At 36.0% G+C, this 23766-nt stretch overlaps 1 protein-coding gene across 6 annotated transcripts in view; it reads left to right on the top strand.

Moving 5' to 3' along the window:
- NCK1 (NCK adaptor protein 1) overlaps positions 1-23766 on the top strand; it is a 93345-nt gene that overhangs the window by 59017 nt on the left and 10562 nt on the right. For 5 of the 6 annotated variants that reach the window (XM_045503539.1, XM_045503540.1, XM_045503541.1 and 2 more), the window contains exon 2: positions 14111-14354. In XM_045503539.1, coding sequence (XP_045359495.1) covers positions 14129-14354 — 226 coding nt within the window. In that variant the 5' untranslated portion in view covers positions 14111-14128. Of the gene's footprint in view, positions 1-14110; positions 14355-17152; positions 17333-23766 lie in introns of those variants that run through there. The other variant, XM_045503545.1, reaches the window with a different exon arrangement.

Here is a 23766-nt window from a genome sequence, read left to right as displayed (position 1 = left end):
CTGAGCTGAAGTCAGGTGCTCAACCAACTGAGCCACCCAGGTGCCCCCGTTGTCTCTTTTTTAACACTGTATTTCAGTCAACATTCTGTTCATGACCACTTAGGGATTCTCTTAAAAGGATTGAGGCTTTCCCTACATGTCTCCCAGTTGTGAGCCTTCAGAAGAATTTACCCTTAATGGTCTGTTCATGGCAATGTAGAATGTTTCTAGCCTGTACTTCCAGATTCTGTCCATTATCCAGTTTGAAAGCCACTCCCACATCTTTAAGTATTTGTTACAGCTGTACCCTCAATTCTTGGTACCACTTTCTGTATCATTATGTTTGGGCTGATAATAACAAAATACGGTAGGCCGGGTGGCTTATAAACAGCAGAAACTTACTGCTTGCAGGTCTGGAAGCTGGAAGTCTGAGATCAGGGTGCCAGCATGGTCAGGTGAGTCCCTCCTCCATGTTGCAAGCTTCTTGTATCCTCACATGGTAGAAGGGGTTAGGGAGTTGTATTGGATTTCTTTTATAAAAGTACTAATCCCCTTCGTGAGAGCTCTATCCTAATCACCTCCCAAAGGCCCTGCTTCATAGTAACTGTCACCTTATGGAGGTTAAGATTTCAACATTAATTTTGGGGAGACACAAACATTCAGACCATAGCAACAGTATTTCATTATGTTTTTAGTTTTAGGTTTCTTTCATTTATGTTTCATTACATTGGTAATTTGTCTTTTTGGTCATTCTTGCTAGAGAGTTATCAATTTTCTTGATGTTTTCAGAGAACATCTTTTGGTTTCAATGGTTTGTCTCTAGTTTCTATTTCAGTTTCACTGATTTCTGGTCTTCATTATGTCCTTTTGTTTCCTCTGGGTTTAACATGCTCTTTTTCTAGTTTTTTAAGGCAGAAACTTACATTATTGATTTGGGACTTGTTTTCTAACATTAATGACAATACTATAAATTTCTTTGTAAGTACTTTATTAGCTGTATCTAAAAATTTTTTATATGTTGTGTTTTCAGTTTTATTTAGTTCAAAATATTTACTAATTTCCTTTGAGTTTTCCTCTTTGATAACATGAATTGTTTAGAAGTATAGTGTTTAATTTCCAAATACTTAGAGATTTTCCAGTTATCTTTCTGTCACTGGTTTCTAGTTTAATTCTGTCATGGTCATAGAATGTATGCTGTACAATATCAATTCTTTTTACAATCATTAAGGTTTATTTTAGTGTCCAGAATATGATCTGTCTTGGTGAATATTCCATGTGCCCTTGAAAAGATGTTTATGTTGCTGTTAACTATAGTGTTATGTAAGTCAGTTAGATTCTCTTTGTTGATGATATTGTTTAAATCTTGTTTTTTTTTCTTTTTTTTTCTGCTTTTATACATGTTCCGTGAATTACTGAGAGTAGTTGTAGTTTTCAAGGATAGTGGATTTGTTTACTTCTTTCAGTTTTAATAATTTTTGCTTTATGTATTTTGCAACTCTGTTAAGTACATATACATTTAAAATTGTTGTGTCATTTTGGTGAATTGACCTTTTTCTCATTACCTCTTGTTTCTATACCCAGTAATTTTTCTTGTTCAGATATTTATATAGCAGCTTTACTTTTCTTTTGATTCCTGTTTGCATGATCTTTTACTTTTATGCTATCATATTTAAAATGGGGTTCTAATAGTCTTTTATTAATTGAATCTAAATACCTCTCTGTCTTTTAATTAGTGTAAGACCATTTAGTGTAATTATTGATATATTTGTGTTTAATTATTTGTTTACTGTGGAGGTTTTTCTTGTCTTCTTTTGTATTATTTGAATACTTTCTTAGTATCCATTTTATTGTATCTATTGGTTTTTGGTTATATCTTTGTCCAATTTTTTTAGTGATTGCCCTAAAGATTATAATATTGTATGTATACTTGACTTTTCATATTATATCTAGAATTTATATCTTACCATTTCAAATAGAACATAAGACCTTACTGGGTGATGGGTATTGAGGAGGGCACCTTTTGGGATGAGCACTGGGTGTTGTATGGAAACCAATTTGACAATAAATTTCATATATTGAAAAAAAATAAATAAAAAGCAAAATGTTCCCTGGGGAAAAAAAAAAAAAAGAACATAAGACCTTACAACCAAATAGGTCCCGTTGCCCTTCCCACTTTATATAATAATTATCATATGAATTATACATATGAACCCCCATGATGGTATTATAATATTCCTTCTCAAGAGCTATGCATGTTTTAAAGAATTTAGAAGATAAAAAATAATCTTACTATATTCACCCACGTATTTACTTAAAAAAAATTTTTTTTAATGTTTATTTTTTTTTTTTAATTTTTTTTTTAATTTTTTTTTTCAACGTTTATTTATTTTTTTTGGGACAGAGAGAGACAGAGCATGAACGGGGGAGGGGCAGAGAGAGAGGGAGACACAGAATCGGAAACAGGCTCCAGGCTCTGAGCCATCAGCCCAGAGCCCGACGCGGGGCTCGAACCCACGGACCGCGAGATCGTGACCTGGCTGAAGTCGGACGCTTAACCGACTGCGCCACCCACGCGCCCCTAATGTTTATTTTTAACAGAGAGAGAGAGAGACAGAGCATGAGTGGGGGAGGGACAGAGAGAGAGAGGGAGACACAGAATCTGAAACAAGCTCCAGGCTCCAAGCTGTCAGCACAGAGCCCAGTGTGGGACTTGAACTCACAGACAGCGAGATCATGATCTGAGCCAAAGACGGATGCTCAACCGACTGAGCCACCCAGGTGCTCCTCCTATTTTTTTTTTTTTTAAGTTTTTTATTTATTTTGAGAGAGCACATGTGAGCAGGGGAGGGGCAGAAAGAGAATCCCACACAGGCTCTGCATTGTCAGCACAGAGCCTGACACAGGGCTGGATCCCATGAACTGTGAGCTCATGCCCTGAGCCGAAATTAATAAGAGTTAGTGCCCAAGCCAACTTCAGGTGCCCCACGAAAGGCCTCTCATTGAGAAACAGCCTCTTCTCCAGTGAAACATTTAGTTTGGTAAATGTGGTTTGTGAATTTACTCCCTGTTTTCACATTATATTCAATTTATATGATTTGAACTAAGCTTGGCTAAAAGAGATCAAGAGAGAAATGGCTGTTAAAATAGTGCAAATGTTTCTACCCATTCTACTCCTAGTTTATGCCTCCAGGTACACATGAGATAGGAAGCATTACTTTGCTTTTTCAGTTGTCCTCAATAGCTATCCCTCTTGTAGTGTAAACGTGTAATATCATGATGTTTTGTCATATTTAAATTTTTTTTTTTCAACGTTTATTTATTTTTGGGACAGAGAGAGACAGAGCATGAACGGGGGAGGAGCAGAGAGAGAGGGAAACACAGAATCGGAAACAGGCTCCAGGCTCTGAGCCATCAGCTCAGAGCCTGACGCGGGGCTGGAACTCACGGACCGCAAGATCGTGACCTGGCTGAAGTCGGACGCTTAACTGACTGCGCCACCCAGGCGCCCCAGTTTTGTCATATTTAAAGATAAATCGTTTTTCCTACTGTCTGGATTCTAAATTCAAATTACCTCTTACCTAACTGAAGAAATGATCTTCAGAGGAAATTTAACTTATTAGTGTTTTTGTTTGTTTTTGTCTGTTTTCTTTTTTTGTTTTTGTTTTATTTTGCTTTATGTTATAATTACTTAGGTGTTAGTTGTGGTTCTACTATAAAGCAAATTTACTTCATACCCTTATTTCTCTTACATTTCTTTTTCTGTCATACTTTTCCCAATTTTCCTCACCCCTACTTTGTATTTTGGCTGCCAGTTCCTATTAGCTAGTTTTCCATTAGTTTTATCTTTTATAGTACATTAAAAAATAAATAAATAAAGTAGGAGTGCCTGGGTGGCTCAGTTGGTTGAGCCTCCGACTTTGGTTCAGGTCATAATCTCACGGCTTGAGAGTTTGAGCCCCACATCAGGCTTGCTGCTGTCAGCACAGAGCCTGTTTTGGATCCTCTGTCCCCATCTCTCTCTGCCCCTCCCCCGCTTGCACTCTCTCCTTTAAAAATAAATAAAACATGAAAAAATAAAGTAATATGTATTCAAACCACACAGATCTGTGGCGTACGGACTAAGTTTTACCCACCTTACCACTCACTGACTGAGGCTATCACTTTTACAGCTTGCAATATATCCTCCCAGAACTTTTGTTTTTTGTTTATTTTTGAGAGAGAGAGAGGAAGAGAGAGAGCACACAGGCTCATGAGCAGGGGAGGGGCAGAAAGAGGGGACGGAGGATCTGGAACCGGCTCTAAACTGACAGCAGAGAGCCCGATGTAGGGCTCAAATTTACAAACAGCGAGATCATGACCTGAGCCAAAGTGCTCAACTGACTAAGGGCATCCAGGCCTCCCCCTCCCAGAACTTTTTAATGCCTATACAAACATCTGTAATTGGAATTTTTTTCAAAGTAGAATTATAATCCTCTTGTTTTGGAATTTGCATTTTTACTTAATATTTATTGGCCATTTTACCATACCAGTACTTTATAATTTAGACACTCTTGGTGTGCATTTCTTTTTTTTTTTTTAAGGTTTTATTTTATTTTATTTTATTTTATTATTTTTTTAATTTTTAAAAATGTTTTTATATATTTTTGAGAGAGCGTGAGTGGGGGAGGGGCAGAGAGAGAGAGGGAGACAGAATCTGAAGCAGGCTCCAGACTCAGACCTGTCAGCACCACCCCACGCGGGGCTCGAACTCAAGGACTGTGAGATCATGACCTGAGCCGAAGTCAGATACCCAACCAACTGAGCCAGCCAGGCTCCCCTAAAGATTTTATCCTTAAGCAATCTCTACACATAACGTGAGGCTCAAATTTACAATCCCAGGATCCAGAGTTGCATGCTTTTCTGACTGAGCCAGCCAGGTGCCCCTTGGTGTACATTTCATTCCTTATTTTTCATAGCAGTGAAACAGCAAACATTCTACATAACTTTAAATACTTGCATTATTTTTTCCTGTAGTATGTAGGTTGATGATTCAAAGAAATGTGCATTTAAAATTTTGACAATTATTGTGAAGTTTTTCTTGAAAACTTTTGCACCTAAAATGTAATAACCAAGTTAAAAAGATACATGACTGGAAAGATTTATGTCAAAGACAAAGGGCAGATATTCCTACTATATCCAGTTGGTGTTCTAACCACACAGAAGCATATATTCTGTCTTTCGTGTTAGGGTCTGTGTATTAGCGTAATCATAAATGTTCTTAGTAAAACATTCACAGTTTCCTAAAGCAGGTTGAGCTAGCAAATCATCATTTTGGAGATAGTAGATCTGGGCAGTGATCATCAATGCCTGATAAAACCATTAGGTGAAGGTTTGATGGGGAGTTTGATGATAGGTGAATCAGTTTGATATTATGAATCCACCATTCATTTTAAACATCAACCAGATATAGGGTGCCTCTAGTTTTATGCCAATAAGTACACATGAGTATCTCTGAAGTATTCCTGCAAAAACAATAATAGAACCTGGGGTGGGTCAGGGGAGTAAAGACTCTAGATAAAATTACCAATTTATAGGAGATAGGGAAGATAAAGGAACACCATGAGGATGCACCTCAGTCAAATCCACAATGTGGCAAGTGCTCTAGAACAAATGAAGCCAGGTTCTTCAACAAATAAATGGCATGGAAATAGTGGGGAAAGAGAACTGTGTTATATAGATTAAGGAGATTTAAAACATATTAACCAAAGTGCAGTATACAGACTTAGTTTAGATCCTGGTTCAAACCAACTATAAATTTTTTTTTTATTTAAATACACTTAGCAAAACTGAATGAAATGAAAGAATTGTTGGAGGTGCTTTTAAACTTAATAGAGAAGCACTTATATATATATATTTTTTTTTCAACGTTTATTTATTTTTGGGACAGAGAGAGACAGAGCATGAACGGGGGAGGGGCAGAGAGAGAGGGAGACACAGAATCGGAAACAGGCTCCAGGCTCTGAGCCATCAGCTCAGAGCCTGACGCGGGGCTCGAACTCACGGACCGCGAGATCGTGACCTGGCTGAAGTCGGACGCTTAACCGACTGCACCACCCAGGCGCCCCGAGAAGCACTTATATTTTTAACGGCACAAGTTTAAAAAAAATATGTTGATAGCTGAATTTCAATATAGTTTATTGTATTTGCAATCTTCTGTATTTTTATGCATTTAAAACCTTATTCTGAGTAGGAGTAATAGGTTTTACTAGACTTAACTTTCTTTTTGCTATGGGGTGAAGGCCCATGGCAGAAAAGGTAAAAGCCCCTTGATTAGTTGCTAATTTTTATGGGGTATGTGTTATCTCTTAGTACTTATAGGTGAGATCATAGGATTTCCACACTCCCACCAAAAATTGGGGGGATAAATAAACCACAAAGGCAGAATATTGATAATTGAAGTTGGGTGATAGGTGGGGGGTTCGTTATACTATTCCTTACTATGTATGTGTTGAAAATGTCCATAATTAAAAGATACAACCTTTATATCAGTTTTTAGTTACAATTCCAGTAAGTAGTAGAAGGCATATTTTGTACATTCGGGGGAGCTTTGAATAAACTTGGGCTATTTTCTGTTACTCTGATAGGTAAAGACTAATGCCTCAATTTTAGTTTTCATTTCTTTATATAAGGACATTCAAGTGGATCTTTTACAGTACTTTTTGACTCCTTTCTTTTCCATAATTGCTTTTTTGTTCTTTGCCAATTAAAAAAAATTGTTTATTTTTGAGAGAGAGAGACAGAGTATGAGTGGTGGAGGAGCAGGGGAAGAGAGAGAGAGGGAAACACAGAATCCAAAGTAGGCTTCAGGCTCCATGCTGACAGCTCAGAGCCTGGCGCGGGGCTCGAACTCACAAACTGTGAGATCATGACCTGAGCTGAAGTCAGATGCTTAACCAACCGAGCCACCCAGGCGCCCCTGTTCTTTGCCAGTTTTTAAACTTAGTTTCTTAACTTGGTTTTTTGATGTTGGTGGTAGGTAGAATAAAGGCTCCTGAAAGATGTACACATTCTAATGTCCAGAACCTGCGAATATGTCACCTTATATAGTTAAAGAGACTTTGCATATGTTAAGGATTTTGAGATGGGGAGATTATTTTGGATTACCTTTATGGGGCCACTGTAAATTATAAAGTCTTTATGAGAGGGAGGCAAAAAGGTTAAAGTGAGCAAAATAGATGTGAGGATCACACTAAAGATCAGAGTGGTGCAGTCATGAGCCAAGGAATGCAGGCAGCTTCTAGAAGCTGGAAATGGCAAGGAGTAGATTTTCCCCTGCAGCCACCAGAAAGAACACAACTCTGCTGACACTTTGATTTTAGCTCATAAGACCCATTTCATACTTTTGACCTCCAGAGCTGTAAGGTAATTTAAGTCACTAAGTTTATGATAATCTGTTACAGCAGCAGTAGGTACTGTCCTTTGCTGTAAAAAAGTTTAAATTTCATTTTGTAGTTTCTAATACTGGAATCATGGTAATAAAAGACTTCCTTACATCAGGAGTGTGAAAATATTATTTCTATATTTTTTGTTTTGCTTTTTTATCTCTAATCAATGTATTTTACTTTTAATTTTTAATTTTGAGATAATTATAGATCCATATGCAGTCATAAGAAATCTTACAGCTTACTGAGAGATCCAGTGTCTCCTTTACTTAGTTTCTCCCAATGGTGACATCTGGCAAAAGTATAGTACAGTATAGCATTCAAGATATGAATATTTATATAGTCAAGATACACATTTTCATCACAAGAATCCCTGATGTTGCTCTTTTAAAACCACCCCACTTCCCTCCCAATTCCCATTCCCTTCTTAACCCTAGGCAATCATTAATCTCTTCACCATTGCTATAGATTTGTCATTTCAAGAATATCCTATAAATGGAGTTACACAGTGTGTAACTTTGGGATTGGTGTTTTTTGGGTTTTGGTTTTTGTTAATTTGGGGGTTTTTTTGGTCACTCAGCATAATTCCCTGGAGTTACATTCAGGTTATTGCATATATCAGTTATTTTTTTCCCCCTTTTTATTGCTGAATTATATTCCATGGTATGGAATGTACCACAGTTTATTTAACCATTCTCTTGTTGAAGGACATCTGAGTGGTTTACCATTTGGGGCTATTACAAATAAAGTTGTTTTGTATTTAGGTAAAAGTTTTTGTGTGAATGTAAGACTTCATTTCTTTGGGATAAATGCCTTGGAGTATAGTTGCTTGGTTGTGTGGTAGTTGCATGTTTTATTTTACAAGAAGCTGCCAAGCTGTTTTTCAGAGCATCTATATCATTTAACATATTCTCATCAGCAGTGTATGAGTGATTCAGTTTCAACATATCTTTATCAACATTTGGTAGTGTTACTGTTCTAATTTAGCCATTCTGGTAGGTGTGTGTGACATTTCAATGTGGTTTTAATTTGCATTTTCTTAAGAGCTAATGATGATGAACATCTTTTTATGTCCTTATTTGCCATCTATATATCTTCTTCAGTGAATGTCTCTTCATGTCTTTTGTTCATTTTCTACCTCTGTTTTTCTATTATTCAGTTTTTCCTTCTATGGATCTTGCTTGTGGTGTCAAGTCTAAGAACTCTTTGCCTAGCTCTGTATCCTGATATATTTTTCTTAAAATTTCATAGTTTTACATCTAAGGTTGTCATTCATTTTGAGTTAGTGTTTGTATAAGATGTGAGATTAGGTGTTGTACTTTTTTGCCAGGGGTTGCGCTATTGATGTCCTTTTGCTTTAGCAACATTTGTTGAGAAAACTCCCCCCATTCCCCAGCCAGTGAATTACTTTTTATACCTGATCAAAATCCAGTTGGGCGTATTTGTTATGGGTCTGTTTCTGGGCTCTCTTTTCCATTGTTATACGTGTCTCTTTCTTTGCTGGTATTATACAACTTGACTATTATATCTATATAATAAGTTTCCCCAAATCATTTTATATTGACTTAAAGAAATGTTTTAGCTTATTCTAGTTATTTTGCCCTTCCATCCAAATTATAGAATAATACTGTGTATATAAGCAAAAAAATTTTGCTGGGACTTTGATAAGAATTATGTAAACCTGTGTATCAATTTGGGAAAAATTAGTGTCCTTACTCTGTGTCTTCCATTTCAAAAACACTTTTAGATTTTCTTTAATTTCTTTCATCTGCATTTTGTAGTTTTCAACATATAGTCTCCTTCATGTTTTATTAGCTTTGTACCGCTTTCATTTTTTCCCATTTTTAGTAATTATAAATGGTATCACATTAAAAAAAATTTTTTTTTAATGTTTATTTATTTTTGAGACAGAGACAGAGCATGAATGGGGCAGGGTCAGAGAGAGAGGGGGAGACAGAATCTGAAGCAGGCTTCAGGCTCTGAGCTGTCAGCACAGAGCCCAACGCGGGGCTCAAACTCACAGACCGTGAGATCATGACCTGAGCCGAAATCTGAAGCTCAACTGACTGAGCCACCCAGGCGCCCCAATGGTATTGCATTTTTAATTTTGGTGTCCATGTGTTCCTTCATAGAATATAGAAATACAGTTGATTTTTGCATGTTGATCTTGTGTCCTGTGACCTTGATGAATTCACTAGTTAGTACTGGGATGGAGTTTTTTTTGTTTTTGTTTTTTTGGGGTTTTTTTGGTAGCTTTCTTAGAATCTTTGTTATCAGTCATGTCCTCTGCAGATAAGGAGAGTTTTATTTCTTCTTTTCTGATCTGTGTGTTGTTTATATCCTTTACTTGCCTTGCTAAACTGGCTAAAACTTGCAACACTTTGTTGAATAAGAGTAGTGAGAGTGGATATCTTTACCTTGTTCTTGATTGTAGGAGGAAGGTATCTGTCTTTAACCATTAAGTATGTTGTTAGCTGTAGGTTTTTTGTAGATCCCATTTATCACGTTGAGGAAGTTCCCTTCTATTTCTGTTTTTCTGAGAACTTTTATCATGGGTATTGAATTTGTCAGATGCTTTTTCTGCATTGAGTAATATGCTCATATGATTTTTCTTGGCTTGTTAATGTGAATTATACTGTTTAATATTTGAATATTGAACCAGCTTTGTATCCCTGGAAAAAACCCTACTGGATCATGACATATTAATTCTTTTTATATACTGCTGAATTCCACTTGCTTATATATTTTTTAAGGATATTTGCATCTATATTAATGAGGGATATTGGTTGGTCATTTTTTCATACTGTTGTCCAGTTTTGACATCAGGGTAATACCAACTTCAAAGATAAATTGGGAAATATTTCTCCCTATTATTTCCTAGATTTCCTATTATTTCCCTAATTATTTCCTAGAAGAGATAATGTAGAACTGGTGTAAGTTTTTTAAATAATTGGTAGATTTCTTGAGTGAAGTCATCTGGACCTGAAGATTTCTTTTGGGGGGTAAAGTTTTTATATTATGAATTTAATTTCCTGAATAGTTATGGGGCTATTCAAATTATATAGCTCATAATGAGTGTGTTTTGATAATTTGTATTTTTTGAAGAATTGGTCCATTTCCTCTAAGTTGTCAAATTTATGTGTGTGGAGTGTTTATAGAATTCCCTTATTATTATCCTTTTGATGGGAAGGAATGACTTTGATTAACCCAAATACAGCTTTGAAGCTAGAGTCAGTCCTCCCCAATTGCATGGCTAAAACAATAATAGTGAGGTGACAAGTAGAAGGATAATTGAGGGGCGCCTGGGTGGCGCAGTCGGTTAAGCGTCTGACTTCAGCCAGGTCACGATCTCGCGGTCCGTGAGTTCGAGCCCCGCGTCGGGCTCTGGGCTGATGGCTCAGAGCCTGGAGCCTGTTTCTGATTCTGTGTCTCCCTCTCTCTCTGCCCCTCCCCCGTTCATGCTCTGTCTCTCTCTGTCCCAAAAATAAATAAACGTTGAAAAAAAAAAAAATTAGTAGAAGGATAATTGAGATATTGTGAGGAAATGAGAAAGTTCTGGGTATACAACCTACAGCGCCATCACACCAAATCTTAAATTTAATAAAATATCATTTGCCGGTTTTATATGATTACTCTTCTAAGTAAATTTTAAACTTGGTTTGTCACATTTCAAAATAAATTCCACTGGGACCTACAATTAAATTTCATTAAATTTATAGATTAATTATAAGGGTGTGTGTATGTGTGTGTGTGCGCGCGCACGTGCGCACATGCAGGTTCCCACAGGGAAGGAATCAGAGTCAGTGCTTAAGTATGCCCGAAAAAAAAAATCCTCTGCTTTTTATTGCCTCAGAAAATTTATCACTCATTGCTGTATATTTTTGCATCATGTGCTAGTAATTATTTAGACTTGGTTGTAACTTATTTGGAAGTCAAGTAATTTCATACAGAAAAGTTGCAGGAATACAAATTGATTTTTCTGATTTCTCCCTGTTCATTGTTTTTTTAATACCACATCATCCTCTTATTTTAGCATTATTAGTTATTTCACTGCTTTACATACTTGAGTCATTCTTTCCAAAGAATATATGGTAGGTTTTGAGGCCTTGCATTGCCCCCCAAAAAGTATCTACCTTATAAACACAAAACTATCTACACTTGAATGCTAGTGAATGTTGAATTCTAGATTAAAATGCATTTCTTTGAGAACATTGAACAACTTGCTTCATTGTTGAGAAAGGAGAATGCTATTCAATATCCAAACCCAAAAGCTGAATTTATTTGCTTGCTAAGCCAGAGATAGCTTTTTATGTATGATGATCTCTCTGAAGAAAGTAGGGAGCTGAACTAGTAAGTTCAAGAGTGAGTTAGACTTGTAAATTTCCTTTCTTTTTTCTGAAAGAGTTTGTGTAAATTGGAATTACAATTCCTTTTATTTTAATAGAACTTGCCTATAAAACTGTGTGGTTTTAATGAACATCAGGATGTTCATTATGGGAAGGTTTCTTAATGACTAAGATTGAATGCTAGTACCTTTTTAGTTTTTATTTTTCTATAAATTTGCACATTTTAGTTTTCAGATTTATTAATAAAGTTGCTTATAGTATTGCCAGGTGTTTTGAATGTCTGAAGCATCCATAATTAGGACTCCCTTTTCATTCTTGGTATTTGGGTATGTTTTTCCTTTATTCATTTATCAGTCTTGCCAAACTATGTCCATTTTTAGTCATAGCAAAGAACTACCTTTGTATTCTATTGAGCCTTTCTCCTATATCATTGTTTTCTGTTTCATTAAATTCTACTTTTATTTGTATTACTTCATTTTGTCTACTTTACATTTTACTTTTCTAACTGCTTAAGACAGATGCTCAGTTCATTAATTTAAGATTTTCTGATTTTTCTGATGTAACTATTTACAACTAGGATTTCTCTATATATAGTCCTTTTGCTGCATCCCACAGATTGGCTATATAGTCTTTTTATTACTTTACTTCTCTAAATATTTTCACAATTCTATTATAATTTCTTCTTTGACTCATAAAGTTTTAGAAGTTTCCAAACAGGAGGTTTTTGGTTTTTTTTTTATTTTTTATTTTTTATTTTTTTAGCTTTATTTATTTATTTATTTATTTATTTATTTATTTATTTATTTATTTCAATATATGAAATTTATTGTCAAATTGGTTTCCATACAACACCCAGTGCTCATCCCAAAAGGTGCCCTCCTCAATACCCATCACCCACCCTCCCGTCCCTCCCACCCCCCATCAACCCTCAGTTTGTTCTCAGTTTTTAACAGTCTCTTATGCTTTGGCTCTCTCCCACTCTAACCTCTTTTTTTTTTTTTTTTCCTTCCCCTCCCCCATGGGTTTCTGTTAAGTTTCTCAGGATCCACATAAGAGTGAAACCATATGGTATCTGTCCTTCTCTGTATGGCTTATTTCACTTAGCATCACACTCTCCAGTTCCATCCACGTTGCTACAAAGGGCCATATTTCATTCTTTCTCATCGCCACGTAGTACTCCATTGTGTATATAAACCACAATTTCTTATCCATTCATCAGTTGATGGACATTTAGGCTCTTTCCATAATTTGGCTATTGTTGAGAGTGCTGCTGTAAACATTGGGGTACAAGTGCCCCTATGCATCAGTACTCCTGTATCCCTTGGGTAAATTCCTAGCAGTGCTATTGCTGGGTCATAGGGTATATCTATTTTTAATTTTCTGAGGAACCTCCACACTGCTTTCCAGAGCGGCTGCACCAATTTGCATTCCCACCAACAGTGCAAGAAGGTTCCCGCCAAACAGGAGGTTTTTAAAAAGCTCTTTTTGTTATGGTTGTAGGATACCAAGTACTTGAAAGTTACTGGGACTTTCTCTATTGCCTAACATTTGATCAATTTGTATGTTTATTCCATTTGTATTATCTTTGGAAGTAATATATGTGTATGTTTATTAGATCAGATTAATGGTTTTGCTGCCAGTTCTTTTTTTTTTTTTTTTAAGTTTATTTATTTTGAGAGAGAGAGAGACAGTGCACATGTACAGGCAGGGAAGAGGCAGAGGGAGAGAGAAAATAGGAAGCAGGCCCTGCGCTATCAAGCATGGATCCCCTCACGGGGCTCCATCCCACAAGCTGTGAGACTGTGACCTGAGCTGAAATCAAGAGTCTGGTGCTTAACCACTTAGCCACCCAGCCACCCCGCCACCCCTTGATGTCAGTTCTTACCTAGCCTTACTAATTTTTTTTGTCTCCTTGATTTATACCGAGATAAGTATGTTAAAACTTATGTATGTTAAAGTATGTTAAAGTATGTTAAAACTTAAGTATGTCCTCTGTGATAATGGAGTTGTCTACTTTTCCTGTGGTTCTATCAATCTATTTTGGAACTATGTTAATAGGTACATATAAGTTTAGCTGTTAAATATATTTCATAACATCTTCTATTATGTATTGAACTAGTTTTTGTAGTGAACTTCTTTATTACTGGTAATGGTTTGCCTTAAAGTCCTTTTGTGTGTTATTAATATAGCTACACTAGTTTTGTTTTGATTAGTATTAGTATTGCCTGTTTTTTTTGTGTTTTTTCGTATTTTTCCTTTAATCCTTTCAGGGCTCTTAGGGTTTTGGTGTATCTCATTTGAAAAGCATGTATACTACTACTAATTAATTAAACCTCATAAAAAATGTTTTCTATGTGGTTACAGTGCTGAAGCTGCTGAAAGATGGCAGAAGAAGTGGTGGTAATAGCCAAGTTTGATTATGTGGCCCAACAAGAACAAGAGCTGGACATTAAGAAGAATGAGAGATTATGGCTTCTGGATGACTCTAAATCCTGGTGGCGAGTTCGAAACTCCATGAATAAAACGGGTTTTGTGCCTTCTAACTATGTGGAAAGGAAAAACAGTGCTCGGAAAGCATCTATTGTAAAAAACCTAAAGGATACCTTAGGTAAGTTATTTTGTATTAAAACACCAACAATACTTTTTTTTTTTTTAATAGTTTCTTTTAATTTATATTTATTTTTGAAAGAGAGACAAGAGCATGAACGGGGGAGGGACAGAGAGAGAGGGAGACACAGAATCTGAAGCAGGCTCCAGGCTCCGAGCTGTCAGCACAGAGCCCAACGCGAGGCTTGAACTCACAAACCATGAACGAGATCATGACATGAGCCTAAGTCGGATGCTTAACTGACTGAGTCACCCAGGCACCCCAACAATACTTTCTTTTAAATGGATGCTAGAGCTTGGTTTTTTGTACAGAATTTTGTCAGCATTGGGCAGAATTGACCAGAGAAGACCAGGACTAGAATTTCAGGTAGGCCAGGTAAGTTTGGCTTGTAGCAGGTATTCAAGTCAGAAGACTGTTAAAGGTCATAAGTGTTAGTGGGTATTTTCTATAAATCTAGCTGATGTTCAAGGGCCAAACCAGAGTGGTGCTAAATAGCAGAACTGACTTCTAGCCTGTACTCCTTGAACCATGAGTGCCTGTTGGAGTGTAGGTAGATTCTGCATTTAAGTGAGACAAGGATAAATGAGGGAGATTTAGAATTGCTTCCATGGCGTTAAGGCAACTTATTTAACTTGGCATATTGCTGTATTTTAACCTTTAATAGCTTACATTTTGAATTTTGTTCTCAAAAACAAACCATCATTTTATTCTTCCATTTGATGAGAGTTTTAAATTGTGAATCATTACTGTAGATTAGCATATACCAAACTGATGTCTTTCCTATTTTGTTTTTCTTTTTTGCCTCTAACTGTAGTTTGTTTTTACTAGCCCTCCATTAGGACCAGAGATAATGGAACCCATTTCACACTGGGCTTGGCTGAGCTGATAGGAAGGAAATATGCACAGATGAGGACTGGCCTCTTTTTTCTTTTAATTTAAACTCTCCTTGGCTGACAGGAAGGAATTGGGAGGGACAGAATTTCATTTTTGGTATTCAGGCAAACATGCTGTTACTTAGTGGTTCTTTGTCTATATGTAGAAGAGAAAGTAAAATTTTTCCTTGCAGAGATACTTTGGGAATAATGTGGCATGATTAACAAATATGAAATATTATTGACTAACTGCTTTGTATTTTATTTCTTGTTAAACATTGTTATTCTAGACTAGAGTGTTCTTTCAGTTATCAGCAATAGAAGACAAATAGCAAAAAGTAAAATATAGTATAACTCAAAGTAAATATAAAATGTTAGAATATTGGTTTGTGTGATAATAACATTTCTAGTATTCTAAAGGTAGTTTAATAACGAGTTATTAATCTGAATTTTCACCGTAACTTTTAACTGTGTATCTGAGGTTACCTTTTATTATGATTTTAAGGTTTTACAAATGAGACCATTATTATTAGTTTTTTTTTAATTAAGGTTTTTTTTTTTTAATTTTAGAGAGCACAAGCAGGGGTGGGGAGTGAGAGAGAGAGGGGCGGGGGGGAGTCAGTCTCAAGCAGGCTCCACACTCTGTGCAGAGCCCAGTACAGGGCTTGATCCCATGCGCAGAGCCCCATGTGGGGCTGGAACTCAGGAACCATGAGATCATGACTTGAGCAGAAATCAGGAGTCGGACACTCAACTGACTGAGCCACCCAGGCACCCTTATTAGTTTTTAGTATTCGTTTTTTAAGTGGAAGACAAATCAGAAGACTTTCCTTGACTAGCTGAAGACACCAGAGTTAGAATCAGGAATACTTCTGATTTTGTAAATATTGGACACTTACTTAAAGCATGTAGATCAGAAGTATTGGGGAAAATTAAGGTAACTTCTATCAAGAAAGTATGCCTCATAGTGATGAAGACACAGAAAGGACTAGGGCTACACCTAGATAGACTTTTTTGTTCCTTTTTAAAGGATACTGGTATCCTGGAACTAGAGCAAATGCGTAAACAAAAGATTGCGAAAAACCTTAATATCATAGAGCAAAGAAGAAAAATATCCCACTTTTAGATACTATTGCATATACATTTATAAAGCCCAACTAGATAGGGGCACCTGGGTGGCTCGGTCTGTTGAGTGTCCGATTCTTGATTTCAGTTCAGATCATGATCTCCTGTTTCATGAGTTCCAGTCCTGCATGGGGCTCTGTGCTGACAGTGTGGAGCTTGCATGGGATTCTCTCTCTTCCTCTCTCTCTGCCCCTTCCCTGCTCATGCTCTCTCTCTCTCAATAAATAGACATTAAAAAAAAAACAATTTTATATATGTGTATAAAAAGCCTAACTAGATAGAATTTTTATTATTTGTTAACACTCCTGGGAAACCTTGTATACTATTTTCTGATATTATTAAGATAATTTTGGCAAGACTTTAAGTTCTAGGATATCTCTGTTAACTTTATTACTATATTACATTTATTGCTGCCTATATTGCAGGGTACTTGAAAGCATTTGTTTTATGTTAATGATTTTTAGTTCTCCTATATAATGATGTATATCCACCTTTTGTATCAGATTGCCTTCTCTCTGTATTTCTAACCCCCTTTTTGGTAACTTAAATGTCCCATGTAGTTAATGGTTTTGTTTGACAATGATTATGCTTGTTTGAAAGTTAAGAAAGAAAAGGAGAAAACAAAGGAAAGCGTGAATGCATGAATATATTTTCAACTACTGAAAATACATGCTTTAAAGCTTCTTCCAAAATAAGGCTGAATAATAAGGTAACATTTGTGGCCATGATGATATACTTGTTTTACAGGTTCTGTTTTAGTTCAGAGGGGAAAGAGTTTTGGAAGGAGAGAAGCCTCAGAAAGGCTTTCTATTCCCTGGGTGTGGGCCAAGTCACATGGATTGGGTGTGGGGAGTTTCAGTGTTGCAGAACAGACCAGGAAGCTCACTGAAATTATCCTGAGCTGTGTTAACAGACTGACAAAAGAGAACACGGGATTTTTATTCAAAATGGATTGGTTAAACGTCTTTAAAGATTTTTTCAGTAAGTCCATCTGTTTATTAAATCCATACTTTTCTTGTAGTTTTTGAGTTAGATATTTCACTTTAGTGAATTTAAAGAAAAACTGTATGGAGAGAACCAGGTGCATTTATATAATAGGCTGGTGCTTTGTATTGTCTATGATACATAAGCTAAATGGTGATACTTCATAAAATACTAGTTTTGACTTGATAAGTAAAATAGTTTTAAAATGCTTTAGTTCCAATGTTTAAATAATAAGTAGGAAAAGGATGTAAATGAGTTTGCAGTTTTAATTTGGTAACTTTGAACTTAGCATAGACATTTGAAGTGTTAAATTGTAAACATTAAAAATGTGAAGAAAAGAACGGATTAGGTGAGCAAGTTCCTTCAGCCTCAATATTTGAATTAACATAATATTGTTTTAGTACTTTTTACCTAGATTTTAGAGAAACAGTGTAGAAAATAATATTGAATAAAGCAGCAGTAAAAGGAATGTTTTGATTTAATCAATGTAAGATTGCTAGAAGCTGCTATTTTGGTAAATGTGAGATTTTATATTTTGAAATGAGTTAGAGAGCAGCTGCATCCAAAGAAAATGAAAATACTGAAAAGCATGGTGAATTATTGGGATTGTTTTTGAGTTCATTTTATAAAGTAATACTGATACTAACTTATAAGAGCCTAATGTGTATATTTGCTGATGGCCTTTTTATGATCTTACGATAGTGAACTTGATTTGATCTCTTTGAACATTTGCTTGGTGTTTCTAGAAAAATGAACAGAGGAGTTGTTGTAGAAGTTTCTTATGCATAAGGAATCTAGGGAAACAAAGAGTAACCTGTTGAGAGATTTCAGGGAAAGGGCAAAATGGAAAAGGAGCAAGTACTTTGTTGAAAAGAATACTGTAATTGTACTATTAAGACTCATTTGTTTCTTCAGTTAACTTTGGTGGCCAAGTGAATCCTTCTGGAATAGATCTCCTTTGTTTACTTTTTGGGAAGTTAATACATTTTTAGATCCACTTTTTGGATTAGTTTTCCTTTTAGAAAGCTTATTAATTTATTCATTCATTTATCAACATATTTTTCTTGAGAGCCAACTGCAAGCCAGATAAAAATTATAGAATGAAAAACTAATACTAACTCTCATGGAACTTACATGGTGAGGAGGTAGATGGTAGTGGTTATTTAATATTGATAATACAGTGGATTTCATGTCTCAGTTTGGTTGTAAATGATGTTGACCATAAATCAACTATAGAAATGGTATAAAAAGAATATATTGTATCATTAAGATGGTGATTCATTATATACCATCAATTCAATAATAACATTATCATTTACTCTTTTGTCTTAGAAAGTTGATAATCTTAAATATGTTTGTAGACTGAGGGTCAGGGTTTATAACCAAGGTATTCCTTTTCTCATTACCTGCAGCAAGCCAGAGCTTGAAATTATTTTGCTTTGCGGTAGAAGATACAGTGTATCTTTGTGTGGTGGCTAGAATAAAAAAAGAGGGCTCAGGATTTTAGGTAAAACAGAATAATCAAAAACAATAATTTATTTTATTTCATATAGATGAAATGAACAGATAAAAATACAAAAATTTAAATAAAAACCTTTAATGGGAAAAGTGCTTGGGCAGCTTGGTTAAGCATCGGACTCTTGATTTAAGCTCAGGTCATGATCTCACAGTTCATGGGATTGAGCCCCAAGTTGGGTTTTGTACTGATAGTGTGGAGCCTGCTTGGGATTCTTTCTCTCCCTCTCTCTCCCTCCCTCTCTCTCTCTCTCTCTCTCTCTCTCTCTCTCAGTCTCTCTCTCTCTCAATCTCTCTCCGTCTCTCTCTGTCCCTTCCCTGCTCATGGGCACATGTGCTTTTTTCTCTCTCTCTGTCAGATAAACTTGAAATGAAAAGAACACCATTTATATGTATTTAGAATTCCCTAGTTGTGCTCCCAGATGTACCCCTTACTTAGCCATGTGGTTGAAGGTATATAACTAAACTTCCCTGATTTCTTATTCCTTATTTGTGAAGGAGAGAGTTAGGCAAGACTAGATGTTCCTGGGAAGTCCCTTCTAATTCCGAAAGTCTTATAATCCTGGTAAACCACTGATGAGTTTTACGTGTGATAGAAATCAGGGGAAAATCCATGAGGGAAAGAGAACTAGTTTTGAAGAAGTAGGAACATAAGAACAGAACTATATAGTTCCTTAAAGAATTAGAAGGATCAGTAGTACTTTCTTCGGCTTCCTTTTATTGAACATTTATTTAGTCAGTGATTTAGATGGAGGAAAAGTGACATGCTTAAAATAAAGAAGAGCTAATGCTGGAAAAATAATACATTGGGTTCAGATATATGTTTGAAAGGTAAAAACTGAGAAATAAACAAGGTGAATCGGGACAGACATTAATGTAAAATTCTAATTAATTTGAATTAATTTAAAATTTTTAGTTACTTAAAATTGTTTTTAATGTTTATTTTTGAGAGAGAGACAGACAGACAGTGCATGAACGGGACAGGGGCAGAGAGAGACGGAGACCCAGAATTCGAAACAAGCTCTAGGCTCTAAGCTGTCAACACAGAGCCTGACAGGGGGCTCGAACCCATAAGCTCGTGAGATCATGATCCGAAGTTGGATGCCCAACTTGACTGAGCCACCCAGGCTCCCCAATGTAAAAATTTTAAAGGGAATTAAAAAGATTGCTGAGAACCTGGCTTGGCAGGATTTTATATCAGTAAAAGACACATCAAGAGCTGCTGTGATAATGTGGGTGCTAAAGAATTTCAATGCAGTTCATGATAACATTAATTCAGATCTTTGCAGTTCAAGTGAAAGGATGGAAATAGCTACTTCATGTGTGTGTGTGCTGGCCAAATAAAACATGTGACATAGTTGTCCACTTTGGACAGATACATACTTGAACTGTGGTATTGAGAAAACTTAGATGCTTCCCAATACTGGCATCCAGTATTGCAGTATCAAGGATCTGCAAACCAGGTTACATAAACGTAGTTATGGGTACAAAGATTTGCCTTAGGAAGAGGACAGTTGTCATGTGACTGGAATATTCACAATGCTCAACTAGATTCTTAAAAATTAGATTCTTAAAAACTTTGTTAATAATACATTGTTTTGGTCAAGAAACAGTACTATAGGAGGAAAGAAGTAAGACCAGTGGGTAAGAGTGAGGGGAAGATTGGAAGCTATACTAATACTTGTGGTTTTATTTTTAAAAAAGCTAATGATAAAAATTGATAAAGTTTTGGAGTGGTGGCAGGGTTTGGAGCTGATGGCCAAAAAAGTACTCCTGAAGACGTCTTTAGTGCAAAAAGGTGGTCTTATTAAAGCACGAGGACTGGACCTGTGGGCAGAAAGAGCTGCCCTGGGACCGTGACTGGTTATATACTTGGGAGTTGGGGGAGGTAAAGTCAAAAGGGCGTTTCCAAAGAGATTTTCTTCTGCTAAAGAAGACTCAAAGTTTACTGGAGGCCTAGGGTTTTTTTTTTTTTGTTTTTTTTTTTTTTTTTTTTGTCAAGCTAGCATTGTTCTTCTCTTTAGCAAAGCATTAACGTTAAGATAGTAGGGAGTTCCTGGAGAAATGTTTTTTTACTCTGCCAGCCTCAAGTATTTGTCAGTAGGCTGCAGGTTATACGGAAATTTAATTTTATCTGCCATTTCCTTCTGCCTTTGTTTCCCACATCAAAAATGACTGCCTCAGAATTGTGCACATCCTCAGTGCTGAGACCTGAGCATTCCCTTCCAACTCTGGCCAGGTCTAGCTATAAAATGCAATAATAAATATATAAGTGTTTTTGAAAAATTAAGTGCCAGAAGCACTAGGAGTAATAACTACTATTGATTAATGGAGTGCCTGCTATGTGCTATGCACTGTGCTGAATGCTTTACATATAAACTTAAAAAATTTTTTTTTTTTTTTTAATTTATGCAGTAGGTATTTACCACACACCACCATTTCACAAACCAGGAAACTGGAGTTTAAAGAAAATTAAATAACTTGACCAAGATCAAATTGACCAGTAAATAACAGGACTAAAATTTAAATTTAGGGTTTCATTAGACTTTTCCTAGTTGTACCCATTATGACTAAAGAGTAGAGGAAGAATTAGAGTCAGGTAAGCAATGGATTAGTAGGTTTTGACACAAAAGAGACTAAGATTAGGAGGATTGTGGAGGACTAACTATGAAGTTGAGAAGAATTTAGAAAAGGAAATACCTTGATCTGAGGGAGCTTGCTTATTGTGGAATGATCTCATTATTGCTGATTATAACATAGTTGAGAAATTAAGAGAAACTGATATTTTACATTTGTATAATTTTGTAAAGTACTTTTCAATGCATTTTCTCATTGTTAACAAGAAATGAGAAGGACCATTTTTTAGCAAATAGAGAGAGAGGGCAATAATAAACAGGTTCTTCCCAAAGAGTTGGAAGCAGAGGGGGGAAAAGGCAAGCTTTCGATTATACATACATTTGTCAGTCATTCCCATGATGAACATTAATGGAACACTTAATATGGGCCAGACAGTGGAAATAGGTGATTAAAAACATGGTGTTTGATCTCAAAGAAATAAATATGGGTATACAGAGGGTTGAACATTGTGGTAAAAATATTTACAAAGAGCAGTAATGCCACAAAGGAGAAATATATCTGTTCTGTTTTGGGGAGAGAGGGAAAATCTCCAGTGAGAAGAAGATACCTTGTTTGAGTCTTGAGGAATGAGGGTGGCAAGTGTTTGAAATAAAATACATTGTAGGCAAAGGCTCAGAGTCTTTCAAGAGCATGAGTTTTTTTGGGTACTGAGGAGCTTATATGCCTGTAGCATTAGTGTGAGGTTGAAGAAATGCTCACAAGAGAGACAGAGGGTTTCGTGTTGCATAGAAAAAACAAATATTCTAAGCTTATGTTTTTTTCCCTGAAATATTTCTGGCCTCTGAGATTAAAATAGGTTGTTTTCAGTGTTTTCCATGAGTCTGTCCAAAAATTCTTCATTCTTTTTTTGACAGTGTATAATTAGTCTTAGACATCTTTTTCAGAATTAAAAAAAAATCATTTTGAAACTAGCCTTTAGCTTCAAGTTTAAAATTTGGATTTATATCACTCTTCAATTTTAATCAATGTAGCAAACGTTTATTGAGTATCTGGTATGCACACAGTTCTAAATAGCATAGGAAATGCAGAAGATTAGTGAGACATGGAATGCTCCTTTCCGGAAGCTGATGACTCTAGTAGATGAGCTTAAAAGACTTGTATGCTGTCATACAAGTACCTCAGAAGTACAGGGTGCTGGGTACTTTAAAAAGGAGAGCTTACATCATTGGCGGATGATGGTGGGAAATGAAGTATGTTGGAAAACATAACATGGGAAATGAATAAAATAATTTGAAATGGCACTTCTTGAATGGGTAAGTTTTTGATAGGGAGATGTTTTAATAAGGTTTTGGGAAGAAACTAGCAAATAAGGCAAAGGAAGATTGAAATGTTATTTATTCAGGGGACTTAAGTGACCCATTTTTATTAAGATTTAGGATAGTTTATCAAAGCTAGAACAAACATTCCTAAAATTCATATGGAACCACAAAAGACCCCGAATAGCCAAAGTAATACTGAAAAAGAAAACCAAAGCAGCAGCATCACAATCCCAGACTTTAGCCTTTACTACACAAAGCTGTAATCATCAAGACAGTATGGTATTGGCACAAAAACAGACACATAGACCAGTGGAACAGAATAGAGAACCCAGAATTGGACCTACAAATGAATGGCCAACTGATCTTTGACAAAGCAGGAAAGAGGATCCAGTGGAAAAAAGACCGTCTCTTTAGCAAATGGTGCTGGGAGAACTGGGTAGAGAAGAAAGATACAGGATAATTGCAGGGCATTATGGGAAGAATCTTTTATTTAACATTTATATCTGTACTGTGCTCTTACTTTACCTTATTTTATTCACTTCTTACAACACTATCATGGTAAGTAGTGTTTTCTCCATTTCTAAACTCAGAAAAATGAAATCATTTGCTCAAGTTTCCATAGTAAGTGGTATAGCTGGGATTTGAACCCAAAGGCTCATATAAAGTCGATGCTGTTTTCATTACTCTATACCATAAGCCTAGAAAGGATGGGTGAGGACATTCTGGAGAGGGCTATAGATTCTAGGAAGAGTACTTCTCTTAATTTGATAGGTATGAAGAGCCACTGTTGGCTTTTGAGCAATAATATCATCTGATTGCAACTATATTTATAGTTATATGGATGATGGGTAGAAGTGGGACAGATTGGATTAGTAAGGAAACTAGTTTAGAGGGTATCGAAGACTCAAGCACAACAAAATGGGCCTGAAATAGTGTGCAAATAGTGGGAATAGAAAGTGTTGGCAGAAAGGGAATAAGGATTTGATGCAGGAATCTTTTTAAGAAAGAAAATTTGTATGA

This window comes from Leopardus geoffroyi, chromosome C2 (assembly GCF_018350155.1).
Source record: "Leopardus geoffroyi isolate Oge1 chromosome C2, O.geoffroyi_Oge1_pat1.0, whole genome shotgun sequence".
Taxonomy (NCBI): domain Eukaryota; kingdom Metazoa; phylum Chordata; class Mammalia; order Carnivora; family Felidae; genus Leopardus; species Leopardus geoffroyi.
This window is presented reverse-complemented; position numbering and strand designations above follow the sequence as displayed.